This window comes from Clarias gariepinus, chromosome 18 (genome assembly GCF_024256425.1).
Source record: "Clarias gariepinus isolate MV-2021 ecotype Netherlands chromosome 18, CGAR_prim_01v2, whole genome shotgun sequence".
In the NCBI taxonomy this organism is placed as follows: domain Eukaryota; kingdom Metazoa; phylum Chordata; class Actinopteri; order Siluriformes; family Clariidae; genus Clarias; species Clarias gariepinus.
Window position 1 is genome coordinate 4,807,403 of NC_071117.1, and position 18,196 is coordinate 4,825,598.

The 18,196-nt window shown below is 37.3% G+C and overlaps 1 protein-coding gene across 1 annotated transcript in view; it reads right to left on the bottom strand.

The window, feature by feature from the left end:
- Positions 1-749: 749 nt before the first annotated feature.
- LOC128506993 (sialoadhesin-like) overlaps positions 750-18,196 on the bottom strand; it is a 212,987-nt gene continuing 195,540 nt past the window's right edge. Inside the window, exons 16-23 of the mRNA XM_053477609.1 lie at positions 12,807-13,055; positions 11,969-12,175; positions 11,484-11,741; positions 11,063-11,311; positions 10,881-10,971; positions 10,489-10,516; positions 2,774-2,985; positions 750-2,681 (exon numbers count right to left, since the gene is read on the bottom strand). Of these exons, the coding sequence (XP_053333584.1) occupies positions 2,633-2,681; positions 2,774-2,985; positions 10,489-10,516; positions 10,881-10,971; positions 11,063-11,311; positions 11,484-11,741; positions 11,969-12,175; positions 12,807-13,055 (1,343 nt within the window). The 3' untranslated portion in view covers positions 750-2,632. The remainder of the gene's footprint in view (positions 2,682-2,773; positions 2,986-10,488; positions 10,517-10,880; positions 10,972-11,062; positions 11,312-11,483; positions 11,742-11,968; positions 12,176-12,806; positions 13,056-18,196) is intronic.

Below are 18,196 nucleotides of genomic sequence, written 5' to 3' on the forward strand. Positions count from 1 at the left end.
CCCTCGGCTTGCTCACCAGGGACAAACTGACCATTTTGATTCATACAAATTCACATTTCATACAGACTTAAATAATTCTTTTGACTGTGTAAAGCTGCTTTGCGGCAATGAAAATTGCTAAAAGCGCTATACAAATAAAATTGAATTGAATTGAATTGAATTTATAACGTAAACCTTCATTTAAAAACTGCATTTTGTGTTCAATTATTTTATCTTTGACTAATAGTTAACGGCTTTTGATGAGCAGAAACATTTAAGTGTGACAAACATGCAAAAGAATAAGAAATCAGAAAGGGGGCAAATAGTTTTTCACACCACTGTAGATGCTTGATTGGCCAGCCATCTCACCTGACCTTACGTTTCATGGGAAAGATGAGCTGAAATCTGGGATAAATTTACAAGCTGAATGCTTCAAGTGTGATCTGCAAACATAACCAGGGTGTCATGTTTAACAGCTTAATGCAATGGGTTACATAAAAACTCCAACTATTTAAAAACATGTAGGCTTATAAATAGTAGCAACTTATCTATGTACTCTGAATGGAATGTTCAAGAATAAAAGTATCATAAATTGCCAAATAATTAAAATACACATGTAAGTGTGACATTTGAAATACAGTTTGTCCTTAAAACTTAGAATAACATGCAGTGTTTAAATTTAAAAATTATGAGGGAAAAAACACTTACACAGAAATGCCAAAATAAACACTCACAGGGAAAATGTCATGCACATAGAAAGAAAAAAAAAATCATAGACCAAAATAGGAAAATTATACATTGACAAAAGAAAAATCATACACTCACGCGAATAAAATAATATAGTTTCAAGGAAAAAATAATACACTTACATGGGAAAAATAATATACGTACATGGAAAAAAGTACACATTTTCAAGAGAAAGATAATATACTTACACGGGTAAAGGTACACATTTTTAAGGAAAGAATAATAAATTTACAAGGGGAAAAATAATATATTTACAAGGGAAAAATAATATATGTACATAGGAAAAAGCACACATTTACAAGAGAAAAATAATATACTTACACAGGGAAAATACTATACAGTGGAACCTCGGATTACGAGTAACGCGGTTTACGAGTGTTCCGAAGACGAGCAAAGATTTTTTATAAATTTTAACTTAAAAAACGAGCGTTGTCGTGGTTTACGAGCACCGAGTATCATGTATAACGCATGCGCTTCTTGTTTTGACACCGAGCGTCGCATCATCACAACTGAGCCAACGGTTTTTCTCTCTCTGGCGCTGCGGGTATTCATCTCCCTTGCTGGGTCTTAGTGCTCGTCTCTTACTGGTATAATCAATCCGTGTGTGTGTGTATGTGTGTGTTATGTGTGTGCGCATAATTTGACACCGCGCCTGTTCAAACACAAACACACACACGCTCTCTGTCTCTCTCGCCTTTACTGTGTGTCAGTGTTTAAGTGTGTGTTGTGTGTGTGTTTTTCTTTCTCTTGCGCTGCAGAGTGTGTGTGTTATGTGCGCACGCGCGTAATTTGACACCGTTGCCGGTTCACACTCTCTCTCTCTCTCCTTTAATGTGTTTGTGTGTGTGTGTGTGTGTGTGTGTGTGTGAGAAACAGAGAAGGGGTGCTTCACTCACACACAACCGGCACGGTGTCAAATTACGCTCGCACACACATACACACTCAGCAGTGCAGGAGGGAGAAAAACACACACACAAAGCGCCTGTGCGCATAAATGGAAACTTATTGGTCGGGATTTATTTTTACTTTTTTTAAGGTAACATGCAGGTTAATTTGTTTTATTTTTACTTTATATTTTGTGTTAATTATTTTTATGTATTTATTTTTTTGGGCTGTGGAATGAATAATTTAAATTTTCATTATTTCTTATAGGAAAATGTGCTTTGATTTACGAGTGTTTTGGAATATGAGCCCGCTTCCAGAACAAATTATGCTCGTAATCCGAGGTTCCACTGTACTTACAAGGAAAAAAAGCACACATTTTCAAGGTAAAAATAATACACCACAAGGGGAAAAAACATGCTCCAGAAAGGCAAAGCATCTTTCCCGTGTGCGAGAACTAACTTTTCCAATTAAGTTGAAAGCTAAATGCTAAAGCTAATGCGCAAGGCACTATGGGATTTTGAGGCGAACATGGACAAAATGAACACTCGGAATCAAGCCAGGGTTATGCGCTAAAATGCACCCAACCCCCTGCCACAGATTTTTTATATAGCTTATTTTATAATTAAATTCATTGGGTGTAATTTGTGATTAGTAAATCATAAACCTACGAATTTATGTTCTAATATAATATTTAATGGAGATTATATAGGGGGACAATCTGGGCCGGGGGGCATTTTAGCACATAACACCGTAAGGTTCCGTCTTCAGTTACGTTTTGACCTCATTCTCATAGTCCTTTGCGCATTAGCATTTAGCTTGCAAAATACGGGAGAAAGAAAGTTCTCACATGGGAAAAAGTAGTTGCGCACACACGCAAAAAATAATACACTTACATGAAAAAAGCACACATTTACAAGGGACAAAACGTACACATATAAGGGAAAAGATGATTTGCCCCTCTGGGCCACCATAGTGACCAAATGGACGTTGTGTTTAGGTTGAATCGATGGGTGAATGTTGTTTATTTCACATTCCCATAGATGGCACTGGTATCCTCAACATTGTCAGGCCTACAGAAAGAGAGTAAATGATCTCACTAACGTCCAGCAAAAGATAATTTCCAGCTCTGTTAGAGTGGAGGAAACAAATTAGCTCATCTTACCTGTAGTTAGCACCGACACGAGTTGATTTGACACTAGCGTACTCACACACCTCCTCCTCAGAGGCAGAGGCTTTCACAGCACGACTCTCAGCCGTGTTCCCGGAGTCTGCACCTCTCTGACGTTCAACACAGGCGTACAGAACTTCATCCTGATTGGGTGAGGCTGTATCGGGTGGTGGATTTGCTACCGCTATATCGCTGTAGATATCTTCCTAAGGTGGAAGAGATGACATGAGAGAGATGGAGGAGTGAAAAAAGTGATAGTTCTGACTGTAGTGCAGCTGAAAATCACAGGTTAATATTAATCTGTTCTAATATGTCATGGTTTCTGTAATAATACTTAATCCACAGGGACTTGTACAGCACATGATGATTTGGAGATGACTATGTGATGTTTGACGATGTCAGTATTTATGTCAGTGCTATCTGACTTTAGGTCAGAGGTGTTTCCATTTTGTAGTTTCTCTATAACATGACAATCCAGGAGTTAGATATTATTAATTTAAATTTTTAATGGTTTGTTTACCATTTTTTTATTAATTAATTTGGTTAGGTAACAAGCCAACCATTAATTAAAAAATTATATCCAGAGCGATAGACATTTTTTAAATTATTACACATTTGAGCAGTTGAGGGTTAAGGGCCTTGCTCAAGGGCCCAACAGTGGCAACTTAGTGGTTGTGGGGTTTGAACCTGGAATCTTTTGAACCGTAGGCCAACACCTTAACCACTGAACCACCGCTGGGTCAAGGGTAGCTCAGTGGTTTTTTAAATATTAAGGAAGGAAATATACAAATACAGAACTTGGGATGACACCAACTGGAGCAAGTCCAGTATCATAACCACTATTTGCAACACTCTTTTGTGGACATTCTCTAAACACAATCCCAACATCATTTTAATTCTAATGTTAAAGATCACCCTTACAGTAGTTAGATGTGGTTATGGGTGAGACAGAACTAAACCCAATAGCAGACTAATGGGTATTTGAGGTGTTTTATTGAATACAGAAGGATTAAGCATGCAGGTGAGGAAAATCCTCTCAGATAACATGAGAAATTTTTGCATGAAGTAAACTGTCTGATGTCGGTCTGCTCTGCGCACAGAAAATCATAACCAGAGTGCTCGGAAAATCATAACCAGAGCACACGGAACATGGAAATGCTCAAACACAGTAAAAATCGTTATGCAGGTCAAGGAGCAATGAAGAGTAATCAAAGTCATTAAACAAGGGTCCAGCAGCAGGATCAAACAAACACAGTAAGCCTGCATCAAAATCCAAAGAGCAGGCAGGGTCGTACAAAATAATCACTGATTACTTACTGATCAAATGATCAGATGAATCAATTACTTATCCGATGATCAGATAAATCAATTACTGATAAAATGAATCAATTACTGATTACATGAATCAATTATTAATCAGATGACCAGTTGAATTGATTCCTTATCAGATGCGAACAGATAAGATACCAAGAGTATGTTACAGGCAAGTTTGATAAGGAGTTAAGGGTACACTACAGTGGAACCTCGGTTCATGAATGTAATTTGTTCCCAAGTTCTACCCATAAACCTAATTTGGTCATACTGTACACAGATTCAGTTTTATTTAAAAGAATGCATGTAAATAGAATTAATCCGTTCCCTACCGATATGAACTATATTTAAAAAATGTTTTATTTCGTTTCTTCGGGGGTTTTCTCTCTCTCTCTCTCTTTTTTTTTTTTTTTTTTGGTTTATACGTAGCAGCCAGTTTCACTAAAAATCTATCCAGAGTGATTTTTTTTCCCAGATCCCAGGTTCAAACCCCACAACCACCAAGTTGCCACTGTTGGGCCCTTGAGCAAGGCCCTTAACCCTCTGCCGCTCAGATGTGTAATGAGATAAAAATGTAAGTCGCTCTGGATAAGAGCGTCAGCCAAATGCCTAAATGTACCATTATTTTCTACACAGCACAAAAAGGCTGCTATCGCTTATAAGGTGTAGCACTATGTTTGCTACAGTTTTATTTAGACGATACCTCTCGACAAAGGTTTGAATGTCACTCTACATTGCAAAAAGATGTTTTATCATGTGCAATTCGTGACCGACAATAGACAGACTGAGCAAAACTGGTGCTGGGTGGCTTTTGCCTTTGTAGCAGCTTGGGATGGCAGTTTCTGGGTTGGGTTTCCAGGAGGACTTCATAAATAAAGACAAATTTAAGTTATTTTTTGGTCATCAATATCCAGTTCTGTCACTCTTAACAAACCCATCACATACTTACTTGCTTGTCCTGTCTTCCTTTCTCTGTTCTCTAGAATACTTTTCACAGTGTCCTCAGCCTTTCCACATTTCCTTAGTAGAGCCATCATCTCTTCTCTTTCTTGTTTGTATTTCCTGCACTTGATCAGTATTATGTCTATATTCTAGTATGTTCTATTGTCTCTTTCTCATGACGCTGTTCACACAGGACATTTTACTGTTTCCCTATTATATGGAGTGTGCTGTTACGTTTACTGTGACCTACTGTATTCAGATAATTATTACTTGCTCGTTCTGTTTTGTTCCCCTTGCTTCTCACCAAGTCTTTTCTGTTTTGGATTAAATATTGATGTCTCCCTTTAACTGCATGGTCTCACTGCTGTCCCCATTATATGATATTTTGTGCTTTTCCATACTCTGCTTTTCCCCTCTGACTTTGATAATTTAATATTTTTACATTGCACTGACTGATTCTCTCGCCGTGTTCATGAGGCTGAGAGATAGTTACTTAACCAGGTACAGGTGTGCAAGCACAGATCACTTAGTACACTGAAAGAAACTTAGAGGGGGGGGGGGGGTTGTTAGGACCTGGAAGTGCTGGGTTGATCTGGCTGTCTGATGACAGATGCAGAATTTTGGAAAGAGACTACAATCTACTGACAGTTATACATTTAGGCATTTGGCAGACCCTCTTATCCAGAGCGACTTACATTTTTTTTTTAATCTTATTATACATTTGAGCAGTTGAGGGTTAAGGGCCTTGCTCAAGGGCCCAACAGTGGCAACTTGGTGGTTGTGGGGTTTGAACCTGGGATCTTCCAAACCGCAGTCCAATGCTTTAACCACTGAGCTACCCCTGGGCCCTACGACACCATCATGCATGATTAGATTTCCTGAAGGCATTTGTCTTCTTAATATTTTGTATGCTTCAAATACCTAACAATATAAATAGGAAGGATGCTTTAAAAATATTTACATTTTACATTACAAACATTTGACCTTGATGTGACCCTGACCCTGTTTGGATAAATTCTAAACTGCAAAATAATTATTTTCCAATTTTGTTTTTTTATTTACAATATATGCAAGTGTGTAATTATTGAGTAGGAAAAGCAACAAAACTATAATCACAATTAAATGACTGTTCTAATCACTGCCTTTAACAGAAATAAACCACTAAGGCGCATGTTGTTACAGGAAATTAATAACCATTGGGACAGAAACAGTAACTCATCACCTGTTGTTGATTATTTTGCCATAATAAAACACAACTACAGATGTGGTCATTAAGACTGCGCGTGTTTTCCCGCGGGATGCCTCAATTTAGCGTGCGGCGCGCCGCAACTTGCCGTAAGCAACATTCGGGAATTTAAATAAATGTGTTGTGCTTCACTGAATATCCGCCAGATGGCGCATGGAAGGACTTTATTTAAACGCCGGACCAAGTACTGTACAACGAAGAATTGTGTATAATTACTTAGTCTAAAACAATATTGTTCCCAATGCTGAAGCAAACATGAATTTTATTTTGCTTTACAACAGATCTTTCATGATGAATGTGTGTATGTGTGCTTCATATTATTTTCATAATGATGAAATGAGATGCCCAAATTCGTGCTTTAAAATTCTTAATAAGTTTCTTATATATTTTTTGTAATGTTTTAACAGGGACAAAACAGTGAAAGACATGGCAATGTCTCGGTTTACATGGTGTTGAAATTAATTTAATTTCCTGATAGTAGGCTGATAGTCTTAACTATGCGAATGTCCTGATTCGTGAATATGCCAACATATCTTATTTAAAACGTAAAAAATGTGTCGACATCATCAGAAGACATGAATGAACTATATATATTATATTATTAAGTAAATATTATTTTATGACCACAAGCTTCTTCTGGCATTTTATAATAATCATCATATTTGCTGTTTGTGTCCAGCATTTAATAATTATTTCATACATTATTTAACCACGGCTGGAAATAATAGCTGGAATGTGATGTGATTGTGAATTCATGACTGAAATAAAGCAGTTTGTCTTTTGTAAAGTACTTTCACTTTACAAAAGGCAGCGTTTTTATAAAGCGTTTTTTAAAGGCAGCGTTTTTATGTAGGTTGATAAACGTGTGTTGTACAATATATACACCGCTACAGCGCGCGCAGTTACTCACTTCTCACCTTTCATGTAGGTCTGCTCGGACTAATTCGTTTTAAACCCCTCAAAAATGTGTGTGTATACAGCCCCAAACCTCCATCAGTTATTAACAATAGCATCTATTTAGAAAAAATGCCCCAGTGATTTCGGAGCTTCAGGAAATCTCCCGGCGCTCTGCGCATAACACAGGCCAACTCATGTCGAAAAGAATTTATAAACGGTTTCTAAACGTGGGATATTGTTTTTTTTTTTTTACTTATAGTATTTGTTAATTTAATTTAAATAAGGTTTGGGCTCAGGACTTCGAATCGGCATCGTGATTCTCCTCTTTAATTTACTACATAGTTTTAATCAGTGCTCAGCCGCATGCATGGAGTTTTCCAGAGCGCACCGGCAGAAGTAGACTGATGATTATGAACGCGTCGGGAAAACAGCAAGCAGACTGACTCTGACCATTAAAAAAAACGTTTGCGTTCATTTTCTGATGCGCTCAAGTTCACCAAAAACAATACAGAACAGCGCAGCTTATTTGCTTTCAAACATTTATAAAATCACGTTTTTTCGTTATTGTGAGTGCGCTTAAATAAAAGTTGAGTCTTATAAAGGCATGTAGTCTTATATAGTTTTATTATATAGTTTTTGCACATTAATCAGAGTCCTCATCTGTTACATTTTTAAGGACAATAGTTTTTTTTCAGCCTGTCACGGCATGCGCCCAAATCAATATCGCTCCTCGCTCACTAGTTAGGCGGCCTCTCCTTCAGATATACGAAGAAGCAGGGCTGCAGAATTAGGCACGAATAGTGAAGAAGAGCTCTCCTTGCTAATTATCCCGGGTTCATCCACGCTATAAAATACTCGGGGTTTGTTGGTTTACAGTGGATTTTACTACGCGGTGTGAATGAAACGCGCGCACACAACGCGGAAGTGCGGCATGCAAACGGGGCAATTGGAACGCGCCCCAGACTTCAAAGAAGAGCAAGCGCAAGCGGACGGAGGCAGGAGCTGCTGTCCGCGGATGGCCGTCGTACTCGTATTTTATAGCGCAGGGTGCAAACCCGGGATCATTATATTATTTAGCATTATAAGACTAAAAAGTGGCAGCTGGCACGCCTAAAAATAGAAGCAGGTTAATTTTTTTATAGTCTAAATTAAAATCCTCCTCTGTAGTGCCTCCTATTCCTATTAATCCTATTGTTCTGTTAGTGTCACTGCGTGTGCTTACAATGCCAGACAACATTCAAATGCAAACTATTCACTCTCCCCAAGTGTGAATCAGCTATTCTGAATTGCTCCGCGGGCGAGACTCCCTCCCGCCCCCCCGTCAGCGCCACTTCTAACCAACCAAACCCCCTGTCTGAAGTCTGCTCGGTCTTGTTAATTCGTTTTAAAAACCCCCAATTCTGTGAATTCCCCCAGCAGCGAAACCGGTTTGATGACTTCACACCTGTTGTAAAGGTGAGATGGGGGATTACAGTAACTGTGTGTGCGCTTCACCTCGGAGCGCGCTGTCGCGTCGTATTCAATGAATAGACTAAAACAAAATCATGTTTGCTTCAGCATTGGAAACAATATTGTATTAGATTAACTTTATTAAAGATTATACACTTTTGTATTCTTTGTCCACACACGTGGGCATCTTTAAATTTTTAGATATTGATCCTTTCTCGATGCAGCGAATTTTCTGAGCAAATTAATAATAATTTCCATGAATGAAAAGCAGGAAGAAGAAAAGGTTACGCGAAAATAAGAAAAAGCTGTAGAGGTAAATGCTGTGAAATGCTTCAAATGAACAGATTCTGCCTATAACAGGTCAGGGACAGTGAGGCTGGACCCAGCAGCGCACCACATCCCACATCATGATACATGCTGATGATGACCAACACGTCTCCCCTGATCTACCAGAGCCAAGTAAAAAGAATGGCAATCAAACAGAATAAAATTAGTAGCAGCATTAACTTGTGCTAGTTATTATGATGGTGGTCGATATTAATTGAAATAATGTTTCTCAGCATTATTTCGTGTTAATATTGACTACCATAATAATTAAAATAAGTAACTAGTTTACTAGCGTAAGCTACTGCTGCTACTGATTTTATTTCAGCTTACCTGTTCAGTTTTATTGCCATTTCTTTTTCAAATATTGTCTTTATAGATTTATATTTGTCTTGATGTTCTTTTTTTTTCGTTTCTTTGACCCAATATATGTTCAGTGATACTTCAAATAACATGTTTAAATAGCATTGATTTCTGTATTGTGTTATATTTTTATACTAATAACTGGTGTTAAAAATGTATCTCCACATTAATGAGCCAATGTATTATGGTGTGGGCTGCTGTGGGCCAGGAAGTCCAGGGCCACTTTTTGGTCCCAGTCCGCCCCTGTAATAACGAATGGAGAAAGCGCAGTCGAAGCCCGGGGATTCTGTGTTCTGCGGGGGGCCAGTCGTGAATAGCTGACACTCAGTAACAGCCAATGAAATTGAAGCATTTTTGTTGCTTTCCACGTGGTGTGGCGTTGCTTAAATAATATCCGTATAATATCCGTATATCCTATAAAATCGTCCAGACCCTGGTTCGAATCCCGCTCTGGGTGAAAATGTAATAAATGTGAATCCTTTGTTTTACACTTTTTGCTTATGATAATCATTAAATTACAGCAACTGTGTGGTGAGTGCTAATATGTTTCATAGCTTAAGAAAAAAATTCTCAATTGCAAACATGCATTTAGTACTGAAGCATAACTTAATAATGTAATGGCTATATCATGGTATTTTAGCGAATAGCACCGGCATTTTGAGCACTGGCTGGGAATCGAACCCGGGTCTCCCGCATGGCGGGCGAATCACCTACCATTAAGCCACCAGTACCCGTCTGCGTTGAAAGTGCGTAAATATAGGCTAACCTCATACATCTTTGTAGTCCTTTTGCACACGCGCGGGTGCGTTACAATAATAATAATAATAATAATAATAAATTTGGAGAACTACTACTACTACTAATAATAATAATTCTGAATGAAAATGAAGAATAAATACATATCAGTTTGAGCTTGACACGTTTATGAGCTCTGTCGCTTGCCGTCAATGGGCGCCTAAGAGACATAACATTTTTCGGCTTCAGTAGACACACAATACTTTAGACTGAAACACGACTGCCCCCTACAGGTACTGAAGGGCATTTTCACAGCTTGCCGCGCGCACTCGCGACAAGTCGTGGGATCCCTTTTCCGAAAACGTGCGTTTTTTAAGGCCAGATTTGTAGTTGTTTAATGACAGAACAAATACACATCAACACTAATCTCTACATTATGTACCTGTTGATCTTGTGTTCTTTTCATTTTCCTGGAAGAGAAAATTTAATTTTAGTATTAATATTAAATAAAATATACAGTAAAAATAAACATTAAGCACTAAACATAGACCATATGGCTATAAGTATGTGCACCCCGGATAATCACACTTATATGTCGTTCTTCTCCAAACTCTAACCGAATTGTCAGAGGCACAAAATTCTATTAAATGACTCTGTACCCTGTCGCATTACAATTTCCCGTTCACTGGAGCAAAGAACCCAAACATGTTCCAGCATGTCAATGCCCCATGTGAGGTCCACAAAGTGAGGTCTATGGTGACATGGATATATTAAATAATTAATATTATTATAGCCTCACTCCAATTAAATATTTAAAAACCTTTTAAATCTTACCTTATAAAAAATAAGGTGATGATAAGGAAAATACACACAAACACAAAGCCTCCAACAACTGCGTACACACCTACACTCTGAGACTCTGGAACTAAGGACAATGGACAATGATGTGATAATAAATCAGTTTTAAATGTTTATCAGTGTAATTCTCATTTATAGATTTACATCATCACTCTCACCATTTAAAGTGACAGACACTGCAGCTGATCTCTCAGAGCCGTGTTTATTCTGAGCCTGGCAGTAGTACTGTCCACTCTTTAGAGCTCTGTAATTCTGTCCAGATCCTACAGCTGAGGATTCATTCACCTTAAACCAGGTGTAGATCTCCACAGGTGGGTTAGCATCACTGCTGCAGGTCAGAGTCACTGAACTGTCCTCCACTATCTCACCAGAGGGACTGATGGACACTGAGACATTCTTTGGAGGATCTAAAACAAAACAAAAAAAAACGAAAAAAAAATTCAATTAATTAAAAAATTCTATAACTGTTATGCACAAAAATTAAAAAATGTAAAATGTGTGGGAAAACAAAACTCTTAAATAATTCTATGACAATTTTATCTGTTACTGGCTGTGAGAAGATCTTCAGCTTTAACTTACACAGAACATTCAGAGTTACATTGCTGGACTCCTGATGTCCGACTTGATTACTGCACTTGCACTTGTACTCTCCACTGTCCTCAGAGCTGATGTTGGAGATGGTGTAGGTCTTTCCTTTTCCTACTGATGTCATATCCTTAAACCAGGTGTAGATCTCCACAGGTGGGTTAGCATCACTGCTGCAGGTCAGAGTCACTGAACTGCCCTCCACTATCTCACCAGAGGAGCTGAGGGACACTGAGACATTCTTAGGAGGATCTAAAACAAAACAAAAAAGGAAAAAAAAAAACAATAAATAAATAAATAAATAAATAAATAAATATGATGCACAATTATTAAAAAATGTTAAATGTGTGGAAAAACAAGGGTGTCAAGTAATTCTATTACAATTTTATCTGTTATTGGCTGTGACAAGATCTTCATCATTAACTTACACAGAACATTCAGAGTTACACTGCTGGAGTCCTGATATCCGACTTTATTACTGCACTTGCACTTGTACTCTCCACTGTCCTCAGAGCTGATCTTGGAGATGGTGTAAGTATTTCCTTTTCCTATTGATGTCATATCCTTAAACCAGGTGTAGATCTCCACAGGTGGGTTAGCATCACTGCTGCAGGTCAGAGTCACTGAACTGCCCTCCACTATCTCACCAGAGGGACTGATGGACACTGAGACATTCTTTGGAGAATCTAAAATGAAACAAAACAAACAAAAAAATCAATAAATTAATCAATAAATAAATATTATGCACAATTTTTAAAAGATGTTAAATGTGTGGGAAAACAATACTGGCAAGGAATTATATTACAATTTTATCTGTTATTGGCTGTGAGAAGATCGGCAGCTTTAACTTACACAGAACATTCAGAGTTAGACTGCTGGACTCCTGATGTCCGACTTTATTATTGCACTTGCACTTGTACTCTCCACTGTCCTTAGAGCTGATGTTGGAGATGGTGTAGGTCTTTCCTTTTTCTACTGATGTTGTCTTCTTAAACCAGGTGTAGTTCTCCACAGGTGGGTTAGCATCACTGCTGCAGGTCAGAGTCACTGAACTGCCCTCCACTATCTCACCAGAGGGACTGATGGACACTAAGACATTTGTTGGTGAATCTAAATTAAAATAAATGAACAATAAATAAATAAATAGTTAAAATGTTATAAGATCCACAAGCACATAATGTACAAAGATACTGAAGATATAAAATTATAACTTGTGTTTATAAACAACCTGTATGTGTGTGTGATTACATACAAATTTAATTTATTTGACATTTTCTTACTTTTACAATATAAAAGTGTAAAGTAAATAAACCTCACATCTGACTCTGAGTGTGTGAGCAGGAGAGGGGAGATGTTCATATCCTCTTACAGCACAGCTATAACTGCCTGCATCCTCACTGCTGACCGACTGCAGGTGGACTTTATTGCTCTTGATGGTGTTTGTGGTTAAATCACGGCTGGTTTTGTACCAGATGAATGTTGGATCAGTCAGACTGCAGGTGGTTTTACAGGTCAGAACGGCTGATTGTCTCTCTGTCACTTCTGCAGGAGCGATCACCTGAAGATCTTAAACACAGAGAGACACATTACATCAGGAAAACTGTACTGAGGCCATTAAAGTGTTTTTGTATTTATTTATGTTCTTTTAAATGTTTTTCCAGTGTTAACAACCATATCATATCTGAAAGCTAATTATTCTTTTTTCCTCAGCACCTATTGTTTAGATTATTTTTCTAAGAAAGAGCAAAAAAACTCTGTCTAACCCTCCTGTACCTGAAGAAAGATTATGGCCTGAGTGATATATGTAGGAAATAAGATGATTTTATTTACCTGTAACAGTGAGAGTAACTCCAGGATAACCCACCCATTTTTCTGCATCTTCATTTGTTATGATTCTGAAGCAGTATTTGTTTTTATCTGTTTTCTTTACGTCACTCAGTCTGAGGGAGAAGTGTTTCTGTTTATCTCCTAAATATTCCACTCTGCCTAAGTAACCTGGTACATGACGCAGATCAGTCTCCTGTTCACCCTTAACTGGGTTTAATAACCAAAATGTCTCTGTCACTGTAAGACCAGTTGGGTGTGTGTACGAGCCGTTCATAAACACTGTAGATCCTTTTAAAGCACAGAGATTGTTCTGGCTGTATGTCACACTCCATTTATTCCCAAGAGCTCCTAAAACATAACACATGTAAGAGGTTATTAGAGGTCATTATCCCGAGCCCCATAAAACACTGAGTTAGTTACAGCTTCACTTCTCTCCTCTGGAACTCTGGGTTGAAGAAATAAACAAAATTCTTTACCACCGGAAAAAAAAAAAAAAAACTGTCTGCAGGATTTGGACATACAAATGCACTCTTAAGTCAGGGCTCATAAATTAAAAAAATACATAATATAATATTTAGTAATATTTATTTAGTAAAAAGTTCACATTTGTTTGTTTATAAATCCAGGCCAAGTACACACTCAAAAAAATAACTTGTTGAATGAACGTAATTAAATTATGGAAAGAATTTCCACCTAATTTAATGGCTTTCTTTCAGCGTTAAGCAACTTTGTTGGCCCAACTTAATGTTCTTAGGTTCAGTCAAATTAATCTTATTAGGTTCATTTAACTTATTTACTACAGCTGCGTCCAACATAACTTAATACTGTTAACATAAATGAATAGCGTTGGTACAACACATTTTTCAGTTGTAAATTAAGTTGATCTAACTCAAGTAAATTTAAATTTCAAGCCCTGGTCAACAGAATTCTGTGAAGGAAGGAAGCATAAGACAAACGGGATAAAACGGAGATTTTTATTTTACACCAGCAGCAACTTACAAATGAAGTCTCAATTTGAAAAGATGTACAAAAAACATAAAACACCACCAATAAGTATTAATCATTGAATTTTTTTTTACCACCAACAGAAAGTTTTGTACTTTATAACTGTCCGTTATGACTTTTAAATATGACCGTTAGAGACGGTTGGTCAGGAAACTCCTGAAGTCAGATGCAGACAGGACACTTTCACTCACAAACTCCTGTGGAAAAGTACAGAAATAGATTCAATTAAAATTCATGATACTTAATTTATCAAATGAACAATATTTATACTTTCTTCCTCTCGCTTCACAACTCATGAGAACAGACCGAAACCAGAACCGAACCGCAGATTAAGCACGCGCATATAACCGTCGGTATTTTAAGTGTGATTAAAAATACAAGAAATAGCTTAAACCAAAATAACGTGACTAAACATCGCTAAACAGCAGGTGACATTTATGTTCAATATTTGGTTTCTATTTAGAAAGACGGGAATTAATTCCTGCTTACCTTTTCCACACGCCCGCCAAACGTTTGTCTTCTCAACACGCTGTGTTCTCTTCTCGCGATATTTCCGGTTTTGCTATTTCCGGTTTCCATAGTGACAAGATATCTTTGGTTTATCTCAACATGATTAAATCTAATTCATGTTAAGTTGTTGAATTTCATGTAAATACAACATAATTTATTCATGTTTATCTTGGAAACATGAAATTATTGTGTACAAAACACATATTACATTTTAGTACATGTAACAGGTAGCCATGTTCATTTTTTTGAGTGCAGCATGTGGCCTGAAGTTCAGGTTTTTGAAGCAGAAGATTAAAAAAAATAAAATAAAAAAAATAATTAAGATTAAATTAAGTTGCCTGTTTCAAAAACACAACTCTCTCACATCTCACACAATGTCATTTCAAGTGAAGCACAGTGTATATATTATTTACAAGTATGAAAATGTATGAGATTGTAAATGTGAGATTTACCTGAGATCATGAACAGAAACACCAGATAAAGCTGAGAAAGCATTGTGAGAGACACCATTGCTGGAGAACTATTAAAAAAACAAAAAGTAGCCAGTTAGTAGTCAGGACAAGAACAACATAAGATCTACTAACCTGGAAAAATTATATCCAATGTTCACAAAAATCCATAAAAAAAAGTTTAACTCCATCTTTACTATTGACTTTCTGAATTTTTTTTTGTGAAATTTTTCCCTGTGTGTCTGTGTGTGTGTGTGTGTGTGTGTGTGTGGTGAGAGGGCTGCAGACTTCACTCAGCTGACATGGAAGCACAGAGTTAAAATCTCAGTGAAAGAAGTCGCTCAGGCAGTGAACAGCTCTGTTGTGATCTTCATACACAAGATAGAGAAAGTAAATGCGGTGATAGAGGCAGAATTCGCAGTGAATGAACACTTTATTCCTGTTTAGCCCCTCTCTACACCGGATAAACGGATCAATCTAGCTAACGTCCCCCATTTATTAGTGATGAGTTCTTAAAATGTAAATTGCGATGACATGAGAAAATTTCCCCCAGTTCACAAGTTTCCCAGTCTACACAGATAAACAAATTCAACAAAGGGCATTTCTTTTTTCCTGATAAAGGGTTTTTGCAAATCCACCAAATCATATATGAACAAAAAAGATAACTGCAAATTCACTTAACAAGAGGTATTCAGGCTAAGGAAATTAATATCCAAGGTAAAAGGAGAACTCTGTCAAAAAAAAAAGAAAAGAAAAGATGATTAAGACAAATATAATTTATTACTTTTTCTTCCTAAGTGTCACTACTGCACCTCTCCTCCTCCACTATGAAATTGCCTCTTTAAATTTAAATAGGGCCAGAGAGGCAAAGAAGAGTGATATATGATATATGAGCTAACAAAAATAAAATGTATTGATGTTTTATTTCTACAAGAAACACAAACTGATGCAGAAACGCAGTGAATTGGAACAAGGAATGGACAGGGCAAAATTCTCAGGAACCAGTTTTATTGTGCAGGTTAAAACAAATGAACCGTTTAAAATGGCAACTACTAAACTTCCTCCTGGGAGAAACTAAACTTGCTGTATATGTGAGTAGAAAATACAAAATCGAGGGAAAAGCAGGTCAGGAGGTCAGTGAGGTTTAGCACTGTAATGTTAGGTTCAGACTGTGGCTGGAATACAGGTTTTACAAAATGATGGGAAATCTAGAGTGTTTCGAACAGCAGTGGTGTTCCCTGCAAAAAAACAAACAAAAAAAAACAGCATAGACCAGCATAGTTAGTGACCAGCTTGACCAGCAATTATACCAGCATATGTTGTGTGGGTGTTGGTGTGTTTGCAAATAAATGCTTTAAAAATCCTACAATGTAATTTTTTTTTCCTTATTATTTTGTCCCATAGTTGAGATATACCAGAAAATTTATTAAAATTATAGGCTCTCTCATCTTTTTAAGTGGGAGAACTTGCACAATTGGTGGCGGACTAAATACTTTTTTGCCCTACTGTAACTATCTCTAAAAACTCTTAACTTATTAACAATGCATACTTACGCTAGTCAATCAAAAACAAGTGCGACTTTAAACTGGAAAAGCTGTCCAGAGTGTAGACTCGGCACTTAAAATGACTTTACATATAACAGCCTCCCCACTTCCCCAAACAGAAACTCACAGGGAACAGAGAAAAGAACAATCAGGGTAAAAGAAGTTCAGAAAAAAAAACATTGCCAGATGTTTTGTCAGGTAGCCATTAGCAGGGAAAAATCTAAACAGTGAAAACAGAATGGATGATTTATTTATAAGAGATCACATCTGTGATGCCACATCTGTAATAAATGGCACATTTCAGACTGCACAGGTACACAAGTAAAGTGGTGGAGATACCCGGTTGTCGAATTGTAAAAAAAAATAAAAAAAATCAAGGGGGGTGGTGTGGTCAATTTTTATTTTTTTTGAGGGTGGGGGGTCAGGGGGGGAGGTGAACCTACAACCAAAATGATTGATCAAAGCGAAACACATGCAATTAAACATGCAATGATCACACCTATCATTTGATCATTTCCATGGCTTTCATCTGGGGAGGATTATAAAAATCTACATAAACATTAGTGATAAAATAATTAACCTCAAATGTACTGTTGTTTTGTATGACCATGCACCAGTCTCTCTCTCTCTCTCTCTCTCTCTCTCTCTCTCTCTCTCTCTGTCTCTCAAACACCCACACAAACCATAAAATTACTATTATGGCATTTAAAAATAATTTTTTAAGTAAACAACTTGTCTTTTCTAGCTGTGTTAAACTGAAGACTTTATTTTCATTGTGTCAGTCTTCAGTTCTCTCTCTCTTTTTTAAAATATTGTGACGGGGGCGGGGTTTCGCTTGGGAACCATCATGCTTTGCGGGAGGGGCTATGTGTTCACCCTGTTGGGAAAAGGTATTTGGTTTAGTGGCTTCAGCCAGGATATGTGTGATGTGGTGGGTGTTGTTATGCTGCTGGTTCACCTGTGTGAGTTTAATAAAATACTCCCAGCCATTTGCATTGGGCAGCAATTTAATTAACTTGTCTCTCCATCATTCTTTCGGGCGTAAAAACGCTACAATATGTTAAAAGCTGTGCTCTTGGCCATTGCAAAAATGCGAACGAATTCTGATTGGCTAATCACTGTTATTAGGTTGAGGATGATCAAATGGGTTTTAATATATTTTTTTTAATGACGAATTATACATGATACACAAAATTATTAATCTAAAGGGGATGGTAAGGGGAATGGTGGTTTTACAATAGAGATGTTTTTTGTAATTTATTTTCAACAGGGAGTATGCCATCCACTTACATCCCCCTTCAAATCGAGCCCTGGAGATTCCCCTGCTTGCAGCTCTGTCTCAGGTCAGAGACATGGTGGTATGAAATCCACA